The 26,949-nt window shown below is 48.9% G+C and overlaps 1 protein-coding gene across 10 annotated transcripts in view; it reads left to right on the top strand.

Moving 5' to 3' along the window:
* Window positions 1-26,949, top strand: part of BANP (BTG3 associated nuclear protein) — a 104,583-nt gene that overhangs the window by 15,891 nt on the left and 61,743 nt on the right. For 5 of the 10 annotated variants that reach the window (XR_003435368.1, XM_027119014.1, XM_027119015.1 and 2 more), the window contains exons 1-4: window positions 9,967-10,078; window positions 12,101-12,252; window positions 13,485-13,576; window positions 17,136-17,335. Coding sequence is in view for 9 of the 10 variants with exons in the window: in XM_027119014.1 (XP_026974815.1) it covers window positions 12,168-12,252; window positions 13,485-13,576; window positions 17,136-17,335 (377 nt within the window). In the remaining variant the exon portion in view is untranslated. Of the gene's footprint in view, window positions 1-3,175; window positions 3,292-9,939; window positions 10,079-12,100; window positions 12,253-13,484; window positions 13,577-17,135; window positions 17,336-26,949 lie in introns of those variants that run through there. The other 5 variants (XM_027119017.1, XM_027119013.1, XM_027119016.1 and 2 more) reach the window with 2 other exon arrangements.

Below are 26,949 nucleotides of genomic sequence, written 5' to 3'. Positions count from 1 at the left end.
TTTAAATGAATAAAGTATTCACACATTTTCTGTTCTAATATCAGAGATGGTGATATTGATAGATACACGTCCACGAGTACAAGCTCACTAACTTTCAGATGGGGAAGGGGGTCCTGAGACCAGTGTGTCTTGAAGTAGGACAGTGGTGCTGTGGGATCAATTTAAATCCGGCCAGTTCCGTTTCCTGCGTTGGTGGTTTGTATTTGAGGAGGTTTATATATTTTGGAAAAGGTGAATAGAAGTGGCCAGTTTAATCAAACATGTTAACTTTAGAGGGGAAGGACCTGCCATCTGAGGGTAGTTTGACCTTCTTTTCCTAATTTCAAACTTAAACATTTTTAGGGGGGCTGTTTTGAAGAAGAAACAGTGTGGCCTGGATTTTCTTCAGAATCAGTGCTTTCCGATGATCTAGTACCTGGCTGGTCATTTATAGTCATGTTTTCTCTTTCTTCCCTATTTGTCCTTTGAGTATCCCCCTGCCACGCCACACTGACTTGGGGAAAATCAGTAAGCTGAGTCTTGTTCACATGTCTCAGTTTAATAAAAGTTGATTTCTTTGCTTACTTCCTACTGGCTTTTAATTAATTTTATTGCTCCATCTATATCCAGATGGATCTGATTGAATGGAATGATCTTTATTTTCTTGGAGGTGCCCTGTTTCTGGAAGTTGAGCTTTTTAACTGGGCACCACTGGGCCGCTTCCTGCTGGGGGTGGAGGTTACTACTCTGGTCTTTATGGTGTGTGGACTCGGCCTTGCTGCTCAGGTGGACGTGAAGCTGGTGCCAGAGGCGGGGCGGTGGCTGGGGCCCCGTCCCATCCCCATCTGGTGGGACGGGGATGCTGTTGGGCCTGGGTGCTGGCGGTTCCCACTGTCTCCTGTGCGATTGCTCTCCGAGACTTGTCTTCAGGGTCTTCTGTCCCTTGTACTCATCGGGGCCGCTCCTGCGCCTCCGAGGACTGTCTTAGTCCGTGTATTTGGCATCTGTAAAGGGAGGTCAGCCTGGCATGGCCTACTCCCGAGGCCCCTCCACGGTGAGCTAGGCATGCCCCCGCTTCCACCCATGACGTCACGGCACCTGGGCCGCGTCTCTTCACACGGCTCGCCTGCAGGGATCTGACGGCTGGGAAGTAGTTCTGATAGAGCAGAGTCGGAGGTCACACAGTGGCTGTAGTGTGCGCCTCCCAGGGACAGCCTCCTGCAGACAGGTTCAGTGGGGCGCTTGTTCAAGGGCTGATGGGAGAAAGAGCTCTGTGCAGAGTGTCTGCCCTAAAAACCCCATATGTTGTGACATCCCTAATGAGATGACCCGTGTGATGTCGTTCGGTGGTGACTGAGAAAATCCCAGGGTGGGCACACGGGGCTTTGCCTGGTTACGTCTGCTGAAGTTCAGTCGTGTGCTCGATTACAGTGGCTTTTCTTTTTTTCCTGTTTCAGTGGCCTTGTGGTTTTATTTTACAGGTGTCCGAAATATTTAAAAATGAGCAAAATTAAAACTAAATGTGCAGTTCTGTGTTTTTTTTATTTCAACGCTTCTTTTTAATAGAGAAAAATAACATATTTACATAGTTCTGTGTTTCTGCTGATGAACAGCTGCTCGTGTCTGTTGCTCACAACCCCTGAGCAGCTTGTATTTTCACTGTTAAACCTAACATGTCATTTGCATGAAGTTCACAGTTGTAAGCTAAACAGATTTGTGACTTAATTGTGGTACAGTCCTTACTGAAATCAAAACACAGATGTAGAGAACTCTGCCGCCCTTCCTGCACGCTTTGTCAGCAGATGTGCGGCCCTTCATAGTTCTGCCCTGGGGGGTGACTCTCCCTTGGACTCTCCCGCTAGACCCACGGCATGGACGTGCATGGTGTGCCAGGCCCCAAGCCGGGCAGCGAGCAAGATGGTGAGAGTTCCGGCCCAGTGGAGCTCGTCTTCCAGCAGGGGAGACAGATGCTAAACAAGATGGGTGTTTAGCCTGGGTCGTAGGTTAGATATAAGGGCTTTGTGATAAAGCAGGAAAGGGCAGCAGGGACGTGAGTGCTGGTGGTGGGTGTGACGGGTGAGGAGTGGCTGGCCGAGGGGCAGGTGGACTTCGGAGGGTGAGGGCTGAGCTGGCGTGTGCCTGCCCAGCTGGGGCGGCCTCCTTAGACGGCGGACTGAGGAGCCTGAGGGGCGCGGAGAGAGGCTGGCTGGTGCTGGGCGCCAGGCACGCACCTTGAATGATTGGGGAACCTTCAACGGGCTTTGAGCAGACAGTGATGCTGAGATGGGCTTTAACATGATCCCGTAGCTTTTAAACATTGGCAGTAATTCTGGGGCAAAGGCAGAGCAGGGAGACCCAGGTGGGGGCCAGTGCGTGGGTCCAGATGTGCAATGACAAGGCCAGAGTGAGGACAGTGGGAGATTCTGCCTATAGGTCGGATGAGAGAGGAGAACCAAGGCCCAAAGGTTCTGGCCTGAGCACCTGGGGTGGGAAGTCTGGAGGTGTCGGCTGGTTGTGGAGAGGTACGAGTTCAGTTTGGATTCCTTCACGTTGAGACTAGACACTCCGGGGAAGTGGCCTGGAGGCCGGTTGTCACGTAGATCTGGAGTTCCTGGGAGAGGTCGGAGGTGAAGTGGATTGTGAGCCGTCAGCAGATAGATGGTACTTCAGTGCGGATGAGAAGAGGTCCAGCGCTGAGCCGCAGGGAGAGGGGATAGTCTGACCCATGGTCCAGGAGAAGGGGCACTGCAGGGCAGGGCACGGCAGGGCGTACCTGCGCGAGTAGTCGTGGCTGTGGATGCCCACATGCTGTAGGCTGGGAGGTGGATTGAAGTCAGGATTGAAGAAGGCTCCCTAATTTTTATCCAGATTTGATGTGCTTGGCCTCATCCGTGTACTTATTGCTCTGTTTTAGAAAAACAATATCAATAATAATAAGCACAATAAGTAATACGTACTTATAGAAAGTTCAACAGTCCAGGGGCTTCCCTGGTGGCGCAGTGGTTAAGAATCCACCTGCCAATGCAGGGGACACGGGTTCAAGCCCTGGTCCGGGAAGATCCCACGTGCCGCGGGGCAACTAAGCCCATGCACCACAACTACTGAGCCTGCGCTCTAGAGCCCGCGAGCCACAACTACTGAAGCCCGTGTGCCTAGAGCCTGTGCTGCGCAACAAGAGAAGTCATTGCAGTGAGAAGCCCACACACCCCAATGAAGAGTAGCCCTGCTCGCCGCAACTAGAGGAAGCCTGCACACAGCAACGAAGACCCAGCGCAGCCAAAGCTCAGCAGTCCAGAAGGATGAAGGATGAAGGTCAGGTTGTTTTATCTGTACCCTTTCCCTCCTGTGTCACCTTGGTTCAGTGTGTATCGTTCCAGAGCATCTCGTGTGCATTTGCACACACGGACACGTGACTACACATACATGCAATTTTCCTCTCATACGCCTTTCTGTTAGTACTGTGTTCTGGAGACCTTTCCATTCACATGAGTGACTGCGGTGTCTCAGGTCATTTACTCTACCAGCCCCCTGAGGCTGAGCCCTTGGGTGGTTGATCTGGGTCGGTGGGCTCTTTTTCCGCCAGCACCCTGGAAGACGCTCTCTTCACAGGCTTGTTGTCATTGCTGTTTAGAGACATTATTGAACAGTAATCGCAGTCCAGCTCCTTTACGATATTAAGACTGGACTGTCTCCAGGATTTCTGAGAAATGGCGAATTTCATTTGCCAAGCTGGCATCCACATGCATCGTTCTGTTCCAGTTTTCTTGGGCTTGTTGCCCTAATTTTTTTCTGTTCAAACGTTCACTGTTAGCAGAATTTTAAATGACTCTTTATCCTGGCAGTAGAGTCATTTTGAGTAAACAGCTTAGATAATTGTGTGGTGTCCTCATTTGGAAGAGGGTAGGAGTCAGGATTTTATGGTGAGCTCGGAGTATTTTCTTAAGTCACTCACGGAGCTTCTAGAAATCAGGAAAAGCTTAAGTTGGGCACCTGAGAACTTTCCACCAGCCATTTGTGAGAGACAGGTATTTAACCTGGGACGTGTGGCCCATGGCTCATGGGGTGAGTCACGGAGGTTAAGCCTGGCTGCATGCTGCAGATTCCAAAATGTGTTGTTTTTAGAGCAGGTGGTTGGTGATTTTCCTTTGGTGTAAAGGAAGTCCGAGGCAGGCAGTCCAGGAGGCCAGCAGCAGGAGGGCAAGGAGGAGGAAGGGTCCAGGAGCTGCCCCGCACTGCGTCTGCGCTCACACCCCATTGGCCAGAGTGGGTCACGTGGCCACGGTGTGCTGCAGCAGCGGCTGTGCTCTCTGGTGGCCCCATGCCCTGTGAATTCGGATTCTTGTAACACTGAGCATCAGGGAGAGCAGGTACTGGGGTAGGCAGCCAGCAGTCTCTGGTAATTATGAGGCGCTGAAACTTGGCAGGACTGTGTCTGTGCTTTTTTCCTGGAAAAGGATCTGTAATTTTTTAAAAAGTAGATCCTGAAAGCAGTGTGTGACCCTAAAACGTTTTAAATCCATCAATTCAAAGGTGGTATTATCTAACTGAGGGCCACTGCCTTCATGAAGGAGTCCACTGTACCCCTTTAATAATCCTTGCTTTGGTTCTTAGTTTGGAAAAAAGACCAAGTTATGGCCCTAGTGGCTTTGGTCTTTGTACCAACCACAGTTAATCTGCTCAGAGGTCACCTTCAGAGGACCCAGGTTTAGAATAACCCCGGTAAGGCCTGCTGGGCCCTCCCAGCTGTAGGTCCTGCCTGCCTCTGAGTCCTGGGGCTGCGGGTGAGGCCGAACGGGTGCCAGGGCTGAGAGTCGTACTGCACATGAGGGAGGTCGGAGGTGAGGATTTCCTCACGGTGGACGCCTCAATATTTAGTTGTCTGACCATTTTTAAAAAGTATTTTTACTTTTGAAAAGCTGATAAATGTACATGATAAAAAAAGGCAAATATAATTTCCTTTCATCTTCGTGCCCCAGGGATAGTGTGTGCATGTCTAGCTTTTTTTTTTTTTTTTTAAGTGTGTTGCACACATTCTGCCCCATTTTTGTTCATGTAATACTGCATCTCGGGAGTCGTTCCTTAGAGAGCTCTGACTGGTCCTTCTAGACCAGCAGTCCCCAGCCTTTTCGGCACCAGGGACCGGTTTCATGGAAGACAAAGTTTTGCACAGATGGTGGGGGGAATGGCTCAGGCGGTAATGTGCGTGATGGGGCCATGGGGAGCGGCAGGCGAAGCTTCACTCGCTCGCCCGCCACGTACCTCCTGCTGTGCGGCCCGGTTCCTGACAGGCCACAGACTGGTATCAGTCCGTGGCCTGGGGGTTGGGGACCCCTGTTCTAGACTGTTGCCTGGTCTCTCATTGTTCAGCTGTGCCAGACTTGTTTTTTTAAAAGAGCATTCAGGTTGCATCATCCATTCTTTTGCTGCTAAAAGCAATGCCTTGGTTTTTTGTTTCTCTGGTGGGTAGATATTTGCACAAACGTGTGACTCTCTGTGCTGGGAGGATTCCTTGGTGGGAAGGTCAGGGCCGGGCAGCAGCACTTTGATGCCTGTTGCCTATTGGTCTTCAGAGCTAAGCTCCCATCAAATGTGCACAAGAGCGCCTGCGTCCTGACAGGCCTCTAGCACGCCTGTCACACTGAGCGGCTGGTTGAAATTTGCATTGAGAGGTCGTGTCTTCTCGTGCTTAAAAGCTTTGCGACTTTTTTCCCTGTGAATTTACTCTCATTCTTATCCTCCTTTTGATTAGCTTTATTGGTCTTTTTTCTGTTGCTGTGAAAGAAGGAAATTAGCTCTTTGGTGCATGTGTAACAAGTGTTTTCCACTTTGTTTGAATTTTGCCTTAAGAAAAACCTCTTTATTAAATACAATACAAATAGAGAAAATCATAGTTTTGCCTGTTTGTTGTTGTCATTGAAGTCTCCTTTAATTTATAGGGGCCTTTTTGACGCCGCCCCTCCCCCCCCCCCCCCCCCCCCCCCCCCGGTTTAATGAATTTAAAAATATTTCTTTTTCAGCCCATGGACGTGGTTACCCTTGTTGAGGGTCATTTTTTCCCACCTTTTGCCAGGAGGGGCATCTTTGAGTTGGTTTCTGAGTCCTTTTGGTACAGCCCTGATGTCTTTGATCGCTTCCCTACATCTGGGATGACAAGATGTTATCTTGCATATTCCTTGCCTCAGATGTGGAATTGGCCATTTCTCCAGGAAGCCCTCATCTCTTGGTGAGAGGCGGTATTTCACAGTGTAGGCTGTAGGGAGGCACGCTGCTCCTGGATTCAGCTCCTGGATTCTGCACACACGCCTGACTTCATATGTCCAATTCCAATACATGCCTGGAGTCAGATCCGCAGCCCCGAGACCTCTTCTGCCCGACCTCTGGATCTGCTTGTCAGGACATCGGGAGTGACAGAATTGGAATATCCTGTAGATCCTCATTTGCGCGTGGAAAATTCTCGGAGGGAATTCCCACGCCACCACCCAGTGTGATTGTTAAAATTGTTAAAATTTGTTTTGTGTGTATTCTCCCAATTTTTCTCCCCATTTCTAAGCAGGTAAATTGTATCTCCGTTGTCAGAGCATAGAGCCGTTGCAGACTGCTTTCTCCTTTAGTCTCGGTTCTCCATGTAAACGTAGGCTGCTCACCACTGACCAGCTCATATGTTGTCTCTCCAAGTGACCTTGGTTTTCTGAATCTTGTTTTCCAGCAGTTTCTTCAGGAAGGGTTTCTGGGAGCGCTGTTCTCTGAGTGCGTTATGTTGGCACAAGTTGCTGCCTGTGTACCTGAAGCTCACTTTGTCTGGGTGTAAAGGCTCCCGTTACTTTCCTCGAGTGTCTTGTGTGTGTGAGTCTCCCTTCTTCTGCTGTAGTTGGATAACCTGCCCTGCCCCCCACCATTTTAAGGTGTCCAGTATTTTTGCCTAGATGTCTAAAATAACTTTTCTTTTTTTCTTTAAATAATTTTACTAGAATGTGTCTTGGTATTGGTTGTTCTGCCTGCCCTGCCCCAGGTTTATGGTGTGTCTTTTTCATAAGCAGTTTCAAATGTTTTCTCCTCATTTCTGAAGAGTTTTTTCGGATTTGCTTGTAGTATTCCATTTCATCGCTTTCCTTTGGTTTCCTTTGTAGAGTCCCCTATTAAACATATGTTGCATCCTCTTTGCTTGTCAGCTACTTTTTCTTCAACTTTTTTCTTTCATTTCTTTTTTTTTAAATAAATTTATTTATTTTATTTTATTTATTTTTGGCTGCATTGGGTCTTCATTGCTGCACGCGACCTTTCTCTAGTTGCGGCGAGCGGGGGCTGCTCTTCGTTGCGATGCGCAGGCTTCTCATCGCAGTGGCTTCTCTTGTTGCGGAGCACGGGCTCTAGGCACGCAGGCTTCAGTAGTTGTGGCTTGCAGGCTCAGTAGTTGTGGCTCACAGGCTCTAGAGCGCAAGCTCAGTAGTTGTGGTGCATAGGCTTAGTTGCTCCGCGGCACGTGGAATCTTCCCGGACCAGAGCTCGAACCTGCGTCCCCTGAATTGGCAGGCAGATTCTTAACCGCTGTGCCACCAGGGAAGCCCCCATTTTGTTTTTCTTACGGTGTAATTTATTGTATTTACTTGCTCTTGGATTCCTTCTAGTTTAGCCTTCATTTCCAAAATTATTTTCCTTATATTTCTAATCTTTTCTGAGTTTCCCGCCCTCATTTCTGAGTTTTTCTAATGCTGGTTCATGGTTAGTGATGCCTTATATAATTTCTTTCATGAGCATTAGTTTGTTTTGAAATATTAAGATAGCGTTTGCATCTCTTAGGGACATGTCTTTCTAGCATACTTTAACTGTCTGTAGTGATGCTACTTTGCTCCTATTCACTTTTAAAATATATCACCTTGGCATGAGATTTGACCTCAATATTTTCTTTTGTTAATTTTCTGTGGAATTTATTTTCCTGGATATATGGAAGGAAGGCTAGATTTAGAATAGTTTTTCTAATTTCCGTGTCCTAGAGCTCTATTTTCTGTTGTTTTTAGAAAGTTGTAAAACATGTGGTAGCTGTTTTCTTGCGCTCTCCTGGCTGTTCTCCTCTCCCCCCCGTAATTAGACTCTCATTCTCCCTGTCCTGTATGCTTCGTATTCTATTCTAGTCATTTCTTTCCAGTGTGTTTAGCGCAGGAGGGAGCTTTGGATGAGTAGTCTTTGAGCGTCCGTGGCCCAGAATGTTGGCCTGTGGCCGTTCCGCAGCTGCCCTGGCGTTTGTCTGCCCCCAGTGGTGCTCACCTCCTGGGTTCAGCCACTGTTTCCAAGCAGACCCGTTTTTTCCTTCTCGCTGACCCCTGCTTCCTCCTTGCTGCACCCTTGAGGACCTCGTGCTGTCAGTGGTTTGCCCACTCGCTCATGCTCTGGGGCTCTTCAGGAAACACCCGATCTCTCAGCTTGTTACAGACCCTGACCTGGGTTCGCTGTCCTCATTTGAGAGATTAAAAATCTCTGTCACTGCCATCCCTCCCCAGCTGGACTTTTGAAGGGCTCGCGGCAGTACCTCTGCGGGCCCCCCCCCCCCCAGTTGTTTGTCTGTCACTGCCACCCCTCCCCAGCTGGACTTCTGAAGGGCTCTCGGCAGTGCCTCTGCGGCCCCGCCCAGTTGTTTGTCATGGGCGTCTGCTCTGGAAGGGACGTTTGGTGCTTTCGTGCTTTCCTCAGTCTCGCGTGAGGTGTCTAAATGGCGGTAACACACCGCGGCCATTTGATGGACTGCACCTACGTGAAGGTGTTGTGTTCGTTTTGTGAAGGGAAATTTAAGGGAGGAGCTTGGCTCCTTCTGCAAATGGCTGTCCCTAAGAAATCCTGGCGCTGCTACCGTTTAAGCTGTAGAATTTAAATCTGGCTTTATAGGATTTACGAACAGGTGTGGAACCTGCGAATTTAATTTTATGCCTTTGGAACTTAGCCATTTAAAGGAGCTGTCAGTAGACTCCTGATTGAGACTAGGTGATCTGAAACTCTTAATACAGCTGCCCTGCGTGGGCATGGTGGGGGTGGGCACGTGCGGGGCAGGCGCTGTGCTGTAGAGTTGGGTGCCTGCTGTCCGCCCTCAGGGAACGTGCAGTCCAGTTGGGGAAGATACATTACTTCTTTCATAAATACTTGTTTATAGGTAATTAAAATATAAAGTGTAGAATGATAAAAGTATTATGGTGGCATTGATTCCTGATCTCCGGGCATCCTGTCTGCAAGTACTGCATTTAGACCTCTGTGTTGATGGGTCCTATTTGGAGTGACGTGGCCTCATTTCTGTCTTGGAGAAGGTGTGTCTAGGCCTAATCAGAGCGTTTGAGGATCAGGAAGAAAGGAACGCACTGTGTTGCAGATGTGGTACCACCTCTGCGGCGGCAGGGTGGTGGCGGACAGGCCCCGGGCTGGGGCAGGGGGCCGGTGCTGGGCTCAGTCCTCCCAGGAGCTGCCGCTCTCTGCCTGCCTGAGGGGAGGATGCCGCGAGGAGTGGAAATGGGGCGAGGGGACAGCCTTGGCGGAAGGGTCCTTTTGGGTAAAATTCGGGAGGTATGTTTTCAGTGTTCTCCGGGGTGTGGTGTGTCTAGTGGATCTGAGAGCCGGCAGGGGCAGGCGAGGGACAGGACGTGTTCCGTGGGCAAGAAGGGGACCCAGGGACGTCTGGCTTGGGGTGACGCGTTCTAGCTCTCTTAGGAAGGTGACTTAGGAGGCAGTGTGGGAATGGACTGGCGAGGTGGGGACTAGTCTGGTGCTGAAGGACAGAGGCAGCGAGAAATGTTTGGGGGCCATTTCTCAGTTCTCAAAGGACACTAACCTTTTGGTGGTTTGGGGCAAGAAGAACCCTATATTTAAAAAACCCACAGGCTTCTGGTGTCCTCTTGGATACAGAACGTGGCTAGCAGTTTCCAGCATTTCAAGGTCAGGATCGTTCATCTCCCTCTCCGCTATCCTGGCTTTTGTTTTTAGGTGACAGAAACCCCGTGCCTGGTGAGTCTGATTCCTGCCCATTGACCGGCCACTCTCCTCTCGTCCTGGATGATGTCAGAACAGGACCTGGCGGATGTGGTGCAGATTGCCGTGGAGGAGCTGAGTCCCGACCACCCAGGTACACAGCGCGGGCATAGGGAGCCGGCGCTCCCCCGAGTCTGTAAAAGCCCAAAGCGCTTCCACAAGTTTCCTCTCCCTTCAGTAAAGCAAGAGAAAAAGCGGTGCGCGCCCCGTATGAAAAACCCGGACCAGAGCGCGTGAGCTCTGTCAGCCCCATGCCCATCCCGGTGGTCCCTCCGCCTCCCCTCGGCCCACCTGTGCACCACACGTGGCTGTCCAGCCTCGGCCCCTCTTCCTGCCCTGCCCCCAGCTCCCCTGGCTCCCCTTGAAAGCCCCCTGTGGTCACATCTGGGCCTCTTCCGCTGCTGTGGACAGTCTGCCCTGCACGTGGACACCTGCGAGGTGTTCCATGCACGCTGCTCCCTCCTTCATCCACCTCTTCCCTGGGCACGCTGTTAACATCGTTAACACTGTTTTTCTTTTAAGTACACCCTGCTACAAAGGTCCTTGCTGCGTACTGCAGCAAATACTTTCGTAGGGTAAGTTCCCAGAAGCTGAACTGCTGTGTATGTTCAGAGTTTTGGTAAGACACACTTTATCCGATTATTCTGTGAGGTGACTTTCCTGCCCTTTTGCCAGGGCTGGTAATTTTCCTTAGTCACGTTAAAGGCACCCATCTACTTTGGAACCTTAACTAGATATTAGACACGTTATAAGGGAAACCCTAAATTTCAAGAACTTCATCTTGAACTACTTCACCTATGAAATACTTTGTTAGCACTTTATTTTATAAAAAGATTTCTTAGTAAGGGTCCTCCTTTTTTTTTTTTGTAAAGTTTTATATTTCTGTTAAGTTTGAAATAACAAGCATATACAAATTAAATCACATAGTGTTTTGGTTGTCTGGTTATTCTTTCTGGAATAGTAGAGTTGAAATGCCAACTTTTTTCCCCACAGAAAAGAGAATTTTCAGAAATCTCATAAGAAAGTATGACGGTGTCTATCTTGTGTGATCGCTTTGCTGTGTTAGTTGAAAAAGCTTCACTGGGAAAGTAGTTATACGTGGAAGGGTGGGTAGCACGTGGTTTCGGGATTGAACAAGCAGCCACAAAGAGAAGATTGGGGCACCCTTTCACGAACGCTATCCTTTAGTCAGTTTTTGTCATTTTGCCTCTGAGTTGTTTATGAGAAGCACTGTCACCTGGTAACTGGCAAGATCAAGACCTGTCAGATCCTTGAGCCAAGTCAGGGTGTCTGAATGTAGCTGTTTAACCCCAGTTTTCTCTGTGAAAGTGAACCAGTTTGTTTAGAGCGAGAATGTGAAGACTTGACCTCATTTAGCACCACACCTCAGAAACCAGTGAACTAGAAAAAACGCAGCACTGTCACTGTACATCACAATTTTAAAAACAGCTGTTCATATTTTGGTGGGTGGATGACCGTTTCTTTAGAAAACACTCACACTGCGATGCTGTAGAAGAAAAATATTCCAGTTATATAGATTTTAAGCATTTTTAGAACTATTAACATTCTGACAGTTTACTTCCCAATTAAATTCTCTCTCTGTAGATTACAGTCCAAGGAAGGGTTAGAGAAGTCACTTCTGATCCTGGTGGTGTTCCATGTGGGTTCCTTAGCTAACTGAGAAGTATAGCTGTGGCTGTGTAGTGAACACCTACTGTGTGCAGGGCTCCCTGAGGCTTCCGTAGACAGGAGGCCTGCCATCTCTGGCCCCAGAGGGCTCCCCCAACACCGGCAAGCACTGTGCTGCATCCCACACGATTGTCCTGAGTGGGTTTAAGATTGAGATGATTTTTTTCCTCATTTCTGAAATGTGAACTTTGTTATGCTTAAACCGTATAGTCAAGCAAGTAGAAGAAATAGAAGTTTCCCATAATCCTAGTGATAGAACTGCTTTTAAATTGTTGGCATGTACGTCCTTCCGTTTTTTTCTGATTTCCATTTAAAATCAAAATGCTTAGGTTCTTGTGACTTTGCACGCACTCACCACATGGCTGCAGTCTCTTTGCCCATCTGCACACACGTACGATTGTAAATTTCATCGGGCCTGTCATTGCAGGTGATCGTGATGGCTTTAAAATGAACACTGAGTTCTTTTGTCTAATTTTAAAAGTAATGCATGCAGAATGATAAAAAACAAAGTAAGAAAGGACCAAGAAGAAAGTAAACTAGCAGCCCCGCGGCCCGTAGAAAGTGAGCGCCGGAACCCAGGTGTGTGCCCCTGTCCCCGCCACGGGCTGTGTCTCCTTTCCCTCATCTGCTCTGCTGCCCTTTGCTTACAGCCTGAGGTGCTTCGCTCTGCCAAGGGCTCGGAGTCTCCTTCCTGTAGTTACAGGAAACCAGCTGTGTGACCCTGGTCAAGTCGCTTAACCTCTCTGGACTGGATTTCAGCAAGTTAAAAGGATCAGACTAGCGGTTGCCGGAGTCTCCCCGTCCTCCCAGTCCTTTCTTAATTACCAGCGTCCCGTGGGAGTAGGTAGGCTTCGATGAAGGTTCTGAGAACCTGTGTTTTGCACTTGTAGCCACGGATTTTTCCTTTTTTACCTTAATGACAATTCATTCCCACACATTTCATGGAGGTGTTTGAGGTGTGGAGACACAGTGTACTATGCAGGGCCCTCTGGTATGCAGGATGCTTCTGGCATCGTTGGCCCGTGGCTGGTTTCTGTGAGGTAGAGCTTTGGGTGACAACTTAGCTCTGGAAACCAGCTTACTGGTCTCGCCTGGGACCCCTGAACGGTTCACGTTAGAGTCGCAGGTCTGTTCAGCGTCTTTACATTTTAGAGTTTTGCGACGAATCACCTGGCACATACAGGTGTAAAGGCACCGGGTTTGGGACCATGTGGTGCTGGCCTTGAACTTGGGCCAAGTTGCTCATCCGTGGAGAAGCCCTGAAGACCCCTTGGAAGGTGCTGGTGGGAGGCCTTGATTTCAGCCACACTGGCCGGGGAAGCAGCTTTCCCTGTAACTTAGCATGTTACGTTGGAGACAAGTTTGATGATTAGCACCTCAGAAAATGTAATATTCAGAGAGTGGCTTTGATTTTGGAATGAGGTGGCCGGCTGACAAGACTTTATTTTAAAGTCGGGAAGAAATCATTATTAGCGATTGGATTCTATCAGAAAAGGGAAGCCGGATAGAGCGTTGAGTGAAAAGCCTGCTGTCTCGGTGTTGGGGTCAGCTCAGTGGCGCATTAGTGAAAAAATTTATCCGGTATCTCAGTTTTTCTTGAGATTAGGGAGAGATCCTGTTTTCTGCCTGACTGAGAATTTTAAGTTAAACCTGTAAAAAGTAAAATGTGAAGCAGGTTGTGCCATTTCTCATGTCACCTCAAGGTGACCCCTCTACACTTCAGGTGTCAGAACTGTTTCCTGTCTTAATATTAAACAGCTCTGTAAAACTTTTTGAATTAAAGTGTTTTTGTCTCTGCCTTTAATTTTCAGTTGTACTGGAGAATCATGTCGTGACAGACGAAGATGAACCAGCTTTGAAACGTCAGCGACTAGAGAGCAATTGCCAGGACCCTTCTATAAAGGTAAAAATGTTAATGTATGTTTTTGTTCGTATCTTATGTGGGGCTGCTGTAACGAATTATCACAGTGCGGGGCAGAGCGGGGAGCACCTAGAACAATAGAAATGTACTCTCTCACAGTCCTGGAGGCCAGAAGTTTGAAATCAGTTTGTCACCAGGGCTGAGTTCCCTGTAGAGGCTCTGGGGGAGTGTCCCTCTTGCCTCTTTCAGCTCCTGGGGGCCCCAGGCGTCCCTTGCCTCGTGGCCGCTTCCCTCCAGTCTCTGCCTCCGTCTTCACGTGGCCTCTCCTCCCTGTCTGTGTCTCTCCTTTTCTGTCTCTTATAAGGGCAGTCTCATTGGATTTAGGGCCACCCTAACCTAGGATGACCTCATCTTAATTTGATTACGTTTGGAAAGATACTGTTTCCAAGAAAGGCCACGTTTGTAGGTTCTGGGGGTGAGGATGTAGACGTATCATTTCTGGGAGTCACTGTTCAACCCCCCACGAATGCATAAAGGCATGACGTTTTCCCTTGAAGAATCACGTGGTTTAACTGGGATCGCTGCCACATGAGGCCTCGTCCTCCGTAGACCCGTGGACCTATCGTGCACGGAGGGAAAGTGCACAATTCCTGTGGCGAATATTTTCTACTAGTGATGAAGCACTTTTGTGCCTATCGTTTAAGTCACCTGAATTTTAAAGTTTGCTGGATGGGGTCTGGGAAACCACAGAGTCAGTCGTGGGTGATGGCTGGTTCTTGGGTTTGCTTGTTTGGTCTGCAGTTTGCAGAGCCACGGAGATAAACACCAGCACTTGTGAGAAGTTAGGACAGCAGTGCAGAGAACCAAAGCGACCTCTCCTGTGCCCTCTGCTTCTGTAGGGCTGTGTTTAGAAACATCTGGCTCATCTTTTTAACAAGGAGAAGCAGCGTGAGCTTAAAGATACGTGGCGTGGTTTAAAGACACATTCAGTTAAATTTCTATTTCATACTAATGGATAGAGGGCCGCTGCTTCAGTAACCCCACATTATGTCTTAAAATAAAGTGCAGTTATAATTTTATCACAAAAGAGGCGTGTGTGGTAAACAGCACAGCAGTCAGATGTGGATAAGGTGCAGTGAAAGCGCCCCCGCCTCAGCCCCGTCCCCTGGTCGGCGAGCAGGGCCTCAGGCCCCGGCTTGAACCCGGCACCCGTGTGCTAGGAAAAGTGTGCTCACCAGATTGCCAGAGCTCTTTATTTTTTTTTTCACTTTAAATTGGTTAATTTAATTTTTTAATATATCTTTATTGGAGTATAATTGCTTCACAATGCTGTGTTAGTTTCTGTTGTACAACAAAGTGAATCAGCTATACATATACATATATCCCCATATCTCCTCCCTCTTGTGTCTCCCTCCCACCCTCCCTATCCCACCCCTCTAGGTGGTCACAAAGCACTGAACCGATCTCCCTGTGCTATGCAGCTGCTTCCCACTAGCTATCCATTTTACATTCGGTGGTGTATATGTGTCCATGCCACTCCCGGACTTTGCCCCAGCTTCCCCCTCCCTGTGTCCTCAAGTCCATTCTCTATGTCTGTGTCTTTATTCCCGTCTTACCCCTAGGTTCTTCATGACCTTTTTTTTTTTAGATTCCATATATATGTGTTAGCATACTGTATTTGTTTTTCTCTTTCTGACTGACTTCACTCTGTATGACAGACTCTAGGTCCATTCACCTCACTACAGATAACTCAATTTCGTTTCCTTTTATGGCTGAGTAATATTCCATTGTATATATGTGCCACATCTTCTTTATCCATTCATCTGTCGCTGGACACTTAGGTTGCTCAGAGCTCTTGAAAAGGAATAGATTTGGATGATTTTTGGTTAATATCCCTTGTATATAGAAGACTTATTTAAAAGTACTATTCTCTGCCTTTCTTTGTTTTATTAATTTGTGAAGTTGTGTTATTAGTGTATTAACAGTGATGTTTGTCCAAACTCCAGGCAGAATCACTTCTAATTCAGAATTAAGACGATGAGGTTTCACTGTGTTTAGGGAATTTGGGAGCCGCATGGTTGATGTCTTCAAATTATAAAAAATAGTGGGGTCATCGGTGATTTGATCTCAAGACTTCAGCCAGCGGCTAGTGGTTGTCGCGACGTCTTAGGTCAGAGTGGGCCTCGGGCGCTGCCTCGATGTCACTCTCAGGGGATGGGCCGCCCGCGCTGTGTCTCCACATGACCCTGGCACGGCCTGCCGTGCCTCCACGGCCCGTGCTCCTGCGGGGGAGTCAGCGGAGGGTGTGGGATTTAGCCCTCTCCCGTATGTGTCAGCTCTCCCGCGATGGGACTTGTCAGGGGGGTGATTGCTTGAGACGCAGCAGGTTGTTGGGACAGTGTGTGGGTTTTATTTACCCCACTGCTGCCCTTGCTGCCGTACAGACCGGGCAGTTAGACAGATGTGTTTAATTTCTTCAGAAGATCAGCTCAGTCTGTTCAAAGCACTGAATAAGAGTATCCATTTTCCCCGCCTCCTGGGCCTTGACTCCAGCCGCACGGTGTGATGGACCACGTGGCTCTAGCTGTGGGGTCACCTCCCGTGAGGAAGGGGAGCGGCCGCCGGAGTGGGTCAGCCGCGACCAGTGGGCAGAGGGGCCGGCCTCCGTGCCGCCGTGCGCTGGGGTCCCGGTCTGCTCCGAATGGCCCCTGTGCCCGTCTGCTCTCCGCGGTCTGTCCCCTTCCTGCTGATGTGACTGGCACTCTGGGCATTTTTCCCTTTGAAGTCAAGGGCAGAAAAGGAGAGAGACAAGGTAAAATACGAGCTCTTCACTATTTCAGCTGCTGCCCCCCCTGCCCCCCTCACTGCTGAGCTGGGCGGTTGGATGCCCCAGGGGCTTGCTCCGGGCTGGCGCCCGTTTCCCAGTATCGGCTGGTGAGGCCAGCGGGGGCAGCAGCCTGCTTCCCTCTGTGCCCCGCCGCCCCAGGGCCGGGGCAGCCGCCGTGGGAGGGGCAAGCCTCCTGGCCGGTGTCTGTCTGAGCCGTTCCTTGCCTTTGGAGCCACGCACGTCCCTGTGGTCGGCGGGACTTGGGTGGCAGCAGTGGAAGGCGAGGCTGCTCTTTCTGTGGCCACTAGGTGGCAGGCGTGCTGCTCCCACGCGCGGGAGAGTCATTGCCACATTTCACCTTGGGGGTGGGGCTCGGGGGAGTGTAACACGAGCAGGCGGGTTTCCGGGCCGTTTTGATGTTGGATGTCATCTGTTTTCATTGTAGAATTTGACCAGTTTTATGTGTAAGTTTACTGATGAATAGAAACTTGCGTTGTAACGTCCACTTACATCTTGTGTTATACGGACTTAAGTGTAACTAAGAATCGCAACTACACAGAGAAGAGCCCGATTAAGTAGTCACATTGTGAGTGCACAAGGTCGAGCTTGTCTAGTGAAATGCTTCTGGCTTATAACTAAAGAGCTGAAGTGCGAGGATCGTTCTGTGGGAACAGATACAGCTGAGTCTGGGAAATAACTGTTTGATGTTCCTTGGAATTATCTCCTTGGAGTTCAGGATGCCCTTCCTGAAGCTTTCCTTTTTTTCACTTGCAGTCATTCCTGTATTCCATTAACCAGACAATCTGCTTGCGATTGGATAGCATTGAAGCCAAGCTGCAGGCTCTGGAGGCCACATGTAAATCACTGGAAGAGAAACTGGATCTGGTCACCAACAAGCAGCACAGCCCCATCCAGGTGCCCATGGTGGCGGGCTCTCCTCTCGGCGCCACCCAGACCTGCAACAAAGTGCGATGGTAAGAACCTCCTCCCCGGGCCCATGCCCCCTGGTGCTCTCAGGGCGGGATCCTAGTCAGACTGGAAGGAAACACGGGGCCTCTGCGGGGCGGCTGGGGTCGTCCTCACAGTTTCATTTTGACATAAGCCAGGCTGGTGCATCTCTCCTTTGGAACTGGCCCACCGGAGCTTTGAAGCTGTACGTTCGTTTCTTCTCTTTTTTTTCTGTTCCATCTGGCTAGTCTTGAGAGAATTTTTTCTTCATAGGTAGCTTTTTTTTTTTTTGCGGTACGCGGGCCTCTCACTGTTGTGGCCTGTCCCGTTGCGGAGCACAGGCTCCGGACTCACAGGTTTAGCGGCCATGGCTCACGGGCCCAGCCGCTCCGCGGCATGTGGGATCCTCCCGGACCGGGGCACAAACCCATGTCCCCTGCATCGGCAGGCGGACTCTCAACCACTGCGCCACCAGGGAAGCCCCATAGGTAGCTTTTTATACATTTCACTTGAGTATATCAAACTTTCCATTCGTGTCTATAGTTTTTATTGTGCCTGTATTTTGTTTTTCTATCTAGAGCCTAACGGTAGTGACGTGTAGTAGTTCAGGTGCCGTTTGAATCAAAGCTTCTGGAGAGTGTGGGCCGATGGGAAGGGTGCCTCTGTCTCTGACCTGTTTGCCTGTCCTTGGTCCAGGGCACCGTCATGGGCTCTGCTGAGATGAGCGGAAGCTCAGGTCGTGGGCGGCTCCTTCCATCAGTTCCACTGGTGTTTTTTTTTTTTTTTTGCGGTACGTGGGCCTCTCACTGTTGTGGCCTCTCCCGTTGCAGAGCACAGGCTCCGGACGCGCAGGCTCAGCAGCCATGGCTCACGGGCCCAGCCGCTCTGCGGCATGTGGGATCTTCCCGGACCGGGGCACGAACCCGTGTCCCCTGCATCGGCAGGCGGACTCTCAACCACTGCGCCACCAGGGAAGCCCTCCACTGGTGTTTTTATCCTTGCCCACGGTGGGCTACGAGGAAGTCTCAGTGTGACGATGGCAACACTTGTCCTTGCGCTTGACCAGAGCTTGGGGCTTTTACTGAGGGTCTTGTCGTGGCTCTCTGGGCCAACTGCTGCCTCTCTCCCGTGTGTCTGCGGAGGAGGGTGGTGGGGCTCAGAGGAGGGGGAGCCACGGCCAGGCTGCTGCCGCATCTGCAGGTCCACCCACGTGTGCCCTGGGGCACGTGGGATTGAGGAGGGTGCTCAAGTATGTGCCTCGTGTCAAGGTGGCTGCCTGTCCTGGTCTGCCTGGGACAGCCGTGGATGACGCCTGCAGTGTGGGCCTCCTTTAACTCTCAGAAGTGTCCTGGGGTGTTGGAGACCCTGCGTGGCCCCGAAAGCTGCTCTCCAGCCGGGGTGGGGGACCCCAGGGGTCTCTGTCCCCAAAGGGAAGGCCTGTTGGTCCGTGGTGATTCACCCTGTGTTTATACCTTGTCCTGATGCGTCAGCCGTATCTTTTCTCCCAGTGAACATTTGTGGAGTGTGTCCTCTCTGCAGGCAGTGAGGCTCAGACCTACCAGGACCAGTACCTTTTTTTTTTTTTTGAAGAAGCTGGTTGTCCATTTACTTATTTATTTATTTATTTGGTTGTGCTGGATCTTAGTTGCAGCAGGCGGGCTCCTTAGTTGTGGCATGCGAGCTCTTAGTTGTGGCATGCATGTGGGATCTAGTTCCCTGACCAGGGATCGAACCCGGGCCCCCTGCATTGGGAGCGCGGAGTATTAACCACTGCGCCACCAGGGAAGTCCCAGCCAGTGCCTTTTTTAAAGAATAATTTTTTTGTAATGCCCTCATATCCTAAAATGCAATGTTTAGAAAATGTAATTTAAAAACTAATGTAATGTCTTAATAATAATGTAAGGAGAAATAAAAGGATGGTCATGTATAATAAAATAACATATATTTTGATATGGAAAAGGCTGGGGGAACTACATAAGGAGTTAGTGAATAGGACCAAACCTCCCATGTCAGAGCTGGCAGCTGGGAGGGCTGTCACCCTGGGACTCAGATACCAGTTGGTGGTGGAATATTTCAAAATGAGCAGTTCTTGATGAAGTTTCACATAAAGCAAAGTGTAGTTTTTTCTAGACTCAAACAATAGTGAAATTCCGGGAAAATTCACCTTACGTTGAAACTATCCAAAAATACTTTGTGTATGAGTGTAGAATGGAGTAAGATTCTGGGCTCAGAGAGTTAGAAGCATGTTGTTCACGCCCATGAATGGGACCTGTGGGATCTGTGTGGGAAAGGTTTCTGTCGGGGAGGCTGTCTCATGCCGTGAAGGCTGGCAGCCTCCTTGGCTCTGCCTGCCAAACCCGTGGGGTCTCAGGTATAACCAAGTGCGCCCCCGGGCCCCGCCCTCGAGGACTGTTGCTCTGAGAGGTGAGGCGAGAGTGAGACAGGCTTCCTGCCCTGAGTAAGGATGGCTCTCGTGGTGGCGTGTCACTTTGTCACCTGTGTCGGGAAGAGGTCGTCTTCAGGACCCAGGGATGTGCCGCTCATACTGCACCGTCGGTGGTTTGTGGCCGTTCCATGAGGTTGGGCGGACGAGGACGGGTCCTTGGGGCTGCAGGTGGCGCTGCAGCTGTGCTTGGACCCTGAGGCTGCTCGTTTGGGGCTTCCCTGGGTGTCAGGTCCAGGGGGGAGGACGGACCTTGGCGGGCAGGTTGTCCTCGTTTGACACCATGGGGTGACCGGGCTGAGTCACAGAGTTGTGCTGTTTCCAGTCTGCCCGTTTTCAGAAGGAGGATGGGGGAGAAGGGCAGGTCTGCAGGGACCACCAGCCCTGTCCTCTCCTGCAGGCCAGTGATGGACCCGCCATGGCCACGCCCGGCCTGCTGCTGAGCGCGGCCTGACTCGTGGGCCACGTCCCGTCTGACGATGGCGCTGATGGCTGCTTGGGGGAAGGCACTTCCAGACTGCAGGGAGGCCCCTTCTCTCTCCAGCATTCCGGTGACGGGGGGGCTCGTGGGGCGTGTTAGCGACTCTCCCGTTCAGGAAACCCAGAGCGCTTCCCTCCGCTGGGGAGAAGCTGTCATCGTGGAGAGACCTCCGTGTGCATTGACAAGTGGTGAAATCAGAGTAAAGTTTTCTAATACAGACTCAGGTGTGTAATCTAGTTAATCCAACTCAGTTAGCTTTTCTGGTTTTAAAGGATCGTATTGTGACATAAAATCAACCCATTATAGAATACACTTATTGTATGTTGGCAGCAGATTTATTACTATCGTTAATAAAACCATTACTTATACAAGTTAATGTTAGATTAATAGAAGGAAAGGCCACTCCTTTGTTTTCTTAGACATAGTTTAGAATAGGTTGTTTATGAATGATTTTCAAAGAAGATACTAAGTCTGGCATTTTCCTCCGTGAATGTTCTAAAAATGAGAAATAAAAATTACCAGTAATCGAAAGCTGTTAACAAGAAAATTTGGGCAGAAGTAAAGGTCAAGAATTCAACCCTACTATATCAATGAAAAAAGTGTATATTTAAGTTAGAAAATGACTAATTTATAAGCACATAAGTAAATGAGAAACGTGTGTCTTAAGTGTGGGTAGTAGAGCACAGAAAAGGAAGTCTCCAAAAAACAATGAGAAATCGGTTAACGTTCCGAGTAATAAAGTACTTCTACAAGTACTTTGTACCTCAGATACTTAAAATAACCGTTAGAAGCATATAAATCCCACATTATTTTATATCCGGATCATGTGCTTTAAAAAATAACTTAAGATTCCTTAGGCCACTTGGCACTGGCGTGAGTGTTGTTGGGAAGTCTGTCATCTCCCAGGACAAACGAGGACGACCCTGAGGGGCTTGTCGGCTGTGACGAGGCCTCTGGATGGTGGGTGACGAGTTGTCCACTGCAGCGTCACTGGCCCCTCCACTCGGAGAGGCCGCACCTGGCCCAGAGCAGTCCAGCAGCTGTGGGACGCACCGAAATCCACTCGCCTGTGGGTTATTTCTAATTAAAACTGGCCTGGACTAGACTTTGCTCTCAGCTCTGAGAATTATTTATTTATTCTCTTGAATTCCCAGAGCACAGAGGGCAGTGGACTGCTGCCAACCCTATTTGGCATTTTGGATCCAGATTTTTCAGATTCTACGCCTGAATGAGATCCTTTAAATAAATTCAAGAAAAAAGAAGAGAAAGAAAGAGAGAAAACCTTTTTCTTTGATGCTAAAGCTTAATCATTGTAATAAACATGTTTGTAAGTTTACTTGGATGGGGTGTCATTCAGCAATGGTGTTCTACTTGGGAAAAAGAAAAATGGACTTGGCTTCTTTGGGGTGGCTGCTTCCTTTCCTCCTTGCAAGTGTGCCGTAAATGGGGATTTTGCCTCATTGTGATCCTAGGTGTAGCCATGTGAGGTTTCAACCCTAAAGCTGTGTCGTGCTGGCATTGGAAGCGGCAGGCGCCGAAGCTTCCTGTGACGAGCTGCACAACTCAGTACGTGGCAGCTCACCCTTCACGTGCCCCCGTGAGCATTTCAGGAGCAGCCTCCATTGAATTGTGTGGCGTGATGGGATCAAGTGTGTGGATGGGGACGTTTATCTGGATGAATGTAAAACCCCATTTTCTGAGCTTTGAGGCCAGGCACAGCCACTTGAAGGACGGGCAGTAGGTAGGACCGAGCTGAGCCTGGGGTGCAGGCCCACCTGGGTTGCTGTCCTGGTAGATGCCCTCTGGGAGGCCAGTGCAAGTGCCCATGTGCAGTGTGGGGACCCAGGGACCTGTCCCTGCTGCCCAGCGGGGTCCTGTGGAGCCAGACTTACCGAGAGTGGCTCCAAGCCCGCTGGTTCAGGTTTGTTTGTTTTCATGAACTGAACATACTGATTAACTAGAAAAATGCTTGTGTTTCTTTTAAAACAATTGATTTTTATTCTTTTTTTGTTTTATATATACATACATATATATATATATATATATATATATATATATATATAAATATTTATTTTTCTGGTCTTAGTTGTGGCGTGTGGGCTCTTCATTGTGGAAGATTTGGCACATGGGCTCCAGAGCGCGTGGGCTCAGTAGTTGTGGTGCATGGGCTCCAGAGCATGCCGGCTTAGCAGTTGCCCTGCAGCATGTGGGATCTTAGTTCCCCAACCAGGGATCAAACCCACGTCCCCTACATTGGAAGGCAGATTCTTAACCACTGCACCACCAGGGAAGTCCCTCTTTTCTTTATTTTTTAATGTACAAATGGTTTATTTATTGAGATATTATTGACATATAACAAATTTTTAGCTTTAAAAGCTTAAACATTTCTTTTAAAGCTTTAGTGTGTTCCTATAATTTTAAAACAATTGTAATGAATCAGAGGCTTCTTTTTTCCCCCCCCTTAATATTTATTTATTTATTTCAGCTGCGCCGGGTCTTAGTTGCAGCACACGGGTCCTCGTTGAGGCATGTGGGATCTTTTAGTTGCGGCACGAGGGCTCTTAGTTGCAGCCTGTGGGCTTCTTAGTTGTGGCATGCGGGCTTCTTCGTTGCGGCATGTGGATTCTTAGTTGCGGCATGCGGACTCTTAGTTGTGGCATGCATGTGGGATCTAGTTCCCTGACCAGGGATCGAACCCAGGCCCCCTCCATTGGGAGCGCGGGGTCTTACCCAATGGACCACCAGGGCAGTCCCGAGAGTCTTCTTTTAATACTCAAAACTGAAAAAAAGAAAAAAAAGTGATTTCTTTTAAAGTTTTTCTTTCAGAGAAATGTGTCATGTAAGATGAAAGTTTACGTGTAAGGGGAAAGTTTTCTTCTTTCTTTTCCTCTAAGCTGGTTATTCACCCACAGAGAATTGAACTATTTGATCAAAAAGTTATTTAAATTATTAAATTATTTAAATTCCCTCTAATATGCTGGTTGCTGATTCTTTGTTTTATTTCCCAGAGGGTCTTTTTAAAAAAGTAAAAATGTTGATGGATGTTTATGGAAAGGCTGTTCTGGTTTTTTGAGCCCTCATGGCTCCTGGGTAGAGAGGGGCCTCCTTCTGGGCGTCTCGGTTCCGGCAGTGCCGCCCCAGCGTCTCTGGGTAGTCATATCGTTCAGAGTTTAAGGTCGAAAGTACAGCATTTCATAGGCTTTGGACTGTGACAAGATAGGGTTGTTTGAATTGTGAAGAGATGGTTTGGTTTTAGCCATGAGGGATTTGCTTCATCCTTTCCTTATCGAATTTTGCATTTTGCGATTTCCATTTAATTTTGTGTACGTATGACTTCTTTTCCTGACTGGTGTGGGTTACCTTTCACAGCTGCGTACTTCTGGTGGCCTAATCCTGATACCCTGTACATGTCAGGGCTACTGATCAAAGAAAACATACAGTTTACATACATACAATTTAGGGGATTGTTAACCTCATGACTACAGATTAGAGATACAGTCTAATAACCAAAGCAGGTATAGTCTGAAGTTTTAATAGATGATGTACATTCTCATAGTTTGGAGCACTTCTCTAGTTTTAGGATAGCTCATGCCTCATGACTGGGGTTGTGTTGAATCTGAAGACCATTTGGAGAGAACTGCCGTCCTTACACCATTGAGTCTTCTGATCCACGCACAAGGTACACCTCTCCATGTTCGCAGGTCTTTAATCCCTCTCAGCAGTGTCGTATAGTTTTCATTGTAAAGCTCTTACATGCATTTGTTAAATTTATCTCTAAGTACTTCATACTTTTAGATGCTCTAATACATGGTATTGTGTTTTAAATTTTAACTTCTGCGTGTTCATTGGCAGTATATAGAAATACAGTAGACTTTTCTCTGCTGACCTTTATCCTGAATTATTTCTAAATTCACTTGTTTTAGTAGCTTTTCAGTAGGGTTTTTAAAAAGTTTTACTTCCTATCAAAGTTCTGTACCTTTTCTTACTTTGCCGCACTGACTGTGATCTCCATTTCAGTGTATACTTTTTAAAAAATATTTTTACCTTATTTCTGGTCTTTGAGTGAAAGCAGCCAGCCTTTCACCATTAAGTGTGATGTTAGCTGCACATTTTTCATAGCTGCTCTTTGTCCGGCTGAAGAAGTTCCCTTAGATTCCTTATTTTGTGAGTTTTTGTCCTGAGCAGGCGTTGAATGTTTACATGCTTTTTATGTACCTACTTGAGATGACATTTGCTTTTCCTCCTTGATTCTGTTGCTACGGTGAATTATCCTGATTGATTTTGGATACTAAAGCAGCCTTGCATTTCTGTCGTAATACGCCTGACTTGATCGTAGGGTAGAACCCTTTTTATGTGTTTGGAGTGACGGCTAATATCTGGTTATGGATTTTTGCATCTCTGTTTGTGGATTGTATTAGTCTGTAGTTTTCTTTCTTGACGTGTCTTTATATCTGTTTTGTTATCAGGATAATGCTTGCCTCAGAAGGTAAGCTCATTGTCCGTTTTTTTAAAAGAAGTAATTAATTAATTTATTTATTTTTGGTTGCGTTGGGTCTTTGTTACTGCACGCAGGCTTTCTCTAGTTGCGGCGAGCGGGGGCTACTCTTCATTGTGGTGCACGGGCTTCTCATTGCGGTGGCTTCTCTTGTTGCGGAGCATGGGCTCTAGGCGCACGGGCTTCAGTAGTTGTGGCACATGGGCTCACTAGTTGTGGCTCACAGACTCTAGAGCGCAGGCTCAGTAGTTGTGGCACACAGGCTTAGTTGCTCTGAGGCGTGTGGGATCTTCCCGGACCAGGGCTCGAACCCGTGTCCCCTGCATTGGCAGGCGGATTCTCAACCACTGCGCCACCAGGGAAGCCCCATCGTCTGTTTTCTGAAAGTGTTTCTATAGGATTAGTTTCATTTCCTCCTTAACTATCTGGTAGAGTTTGCCAGTGAAGACATCTGGCCTGGGTTTTAATTTTGAATTCAATCTCTTTAATAAATGCAGAACTTTAATAGACGTGGAACTTCTTGAGACGGTATTGTTTGATTTGTGTCCCTCAGGAGGTTTCCTGTTTGTTGAAACTCTGGAGTTTATTTGTATAATATTCTCTCTTCACTGTAGGTCCACGTGACATTCAGTTGCTGAGTCTCCTCGGGCTCCTGGCCTGCGGCACTTACTCAGCCCCTTGTCTGTATGGCTTTGGGGGTGCTGGTCAGGTGTCTCGTGGGGTGCCCCTGGTGGCTTGGGGAGGACGGTCGCAGAGGTGAAGGCCTCTCACCGCCTCTGCTGGGGTGCAGCACGGCGTGGCCTGTCTGTGTGGCCTGGGGGCGGGTCACGGGGCTGAGCGGCGGCAGGCCTGGCCTCTGCGCAGGCGCTGTCCTCCCCGGCCCCTGTGCCAGCCCCGCTCAGGGAGCAGAAGTCGCGCGCTGCGTCCCAGGGAGCGTCTGCCCCTTCAGGCACTGGCCTCACGCTGTCCCAGCTTTGGCCATCGGGAGTGCTCGTCTCGTCGGTGGCTCTGGTGACCTTTGACGCCCCCCTCCCCCTTGTGGGTCTTTTGTTTGGTTTGAGCGCTTCCTTCCGGGCTGTGCAAGACGTCCCTTGCCTAGTCCTAGAGGCGTCCTGTCTCCTTTCGTTGGGGACGGAGCTGTGGGTGCCAGGGTCTGGCTGCCTGGGGTGTCCCCCACTCCCAGGCCTGCCTTTCTGTGAGCAGGCGTCTCTGCAGCTCCTCGGGAAGGAGAAGAAGGGACGCACAGCTCTTCTGCTGCCTCGGGGCTGTGACTTTGCACTTGCAGCGTCCTGTCCTGGGCGCTGTGGCTTCTGTGGGGTGGGGGCGGGGTGGATCCCACGCCTTCTGGGTCCTGTTGGCTCCAGGCAGCTGGGGGTTGACGTTCGTGGCAGCAGGTTGCCCCATTTCTCTGGTGCAGTTGGTTATTTTGGGGGAGTTGGTTTTACACTGTATTTTGCTCATCCCCTTCGATATTGGAAACAAAGTTTCAGTGCTCATTTATTCTTATCCCTAAGAGTGTTTTTGTGGATCCTGGTTTTTATGACCTTTTCATCTTTAACCTGCACGCTAGAGAAATAAACCCTTTAAGACACATGTTAGTGACTGTTCAGATGCCTGGCTGTTGGCTGGTTTACGGGAACTGCCACAGCCCAGGACCCCTGGGACTTGTGCCTCCTGCTCATGTTCTTGGCGCCAAGTGGCATTTCTGGTCCCCCCACTGCTCTCCCCGCAGGGACCTGAGACCCCATGCCCTCCATCCTACTCCCTAAGGCCTCTGGGATGCGTGAGCACTTGTCCCGGGGCTACGTTTGCATGGAAGGCACCTGGAAATGGAGCCTGGCTGTGCGGCATCTCCCAGAACAGGTGCACCTATGAAAGGGGGCAGGGGGTCATGGTGGACCCCAGCCTACCTGCCTCTCAGGTGTGAGGACCTCGGGGCATCTGGTTTTATTGTTTAACTGAGTGTTAAACAGTAACAAAATTGTTTTAATTTAATTTATTTATTGTTTTAATTTATTTTATTAATTTAATAAAAAATCTGGTTTTATTGTTTAACTGAGTGTCCCCCCGACCCCTCTTTTTTTGCTCTTACTGAAACTGTAGGACCCCGGTAAAAAAAGTAAACAATTTTCTTTTTGTAAGTACAATACGTGGGACACAATTTCGTATTTTATTAGGACCCCGGTTCTTGTATGTGAGACAGGACTGTAACTGGAAAGCC

The sequence above is a fragment of the Aethalodelphis obliquidens genome, unplaced genomic scaffold, assembly GCF_003676395.1.
Source record: "Aethalodelphis obliquidens isolate GAN/ISIS:26980383/991018 unplaced genomic scaffold, ASM367639v1 scaffold20, whole genome shotgun sequence".
In the NCBI taxonomy this organism is placed as follows: Eukaryota; Metazoa; Chordata; class Mammalia; order Artiodactyla; family Delphinidae; genus Aethalodelphis; species Aethalodelphis obliquidens.
The sequence above is the reverse complement of the archived record's forward strand: the minus strand, read 5'-3'. Positions and strand labels throughout refer to the sequence as shown.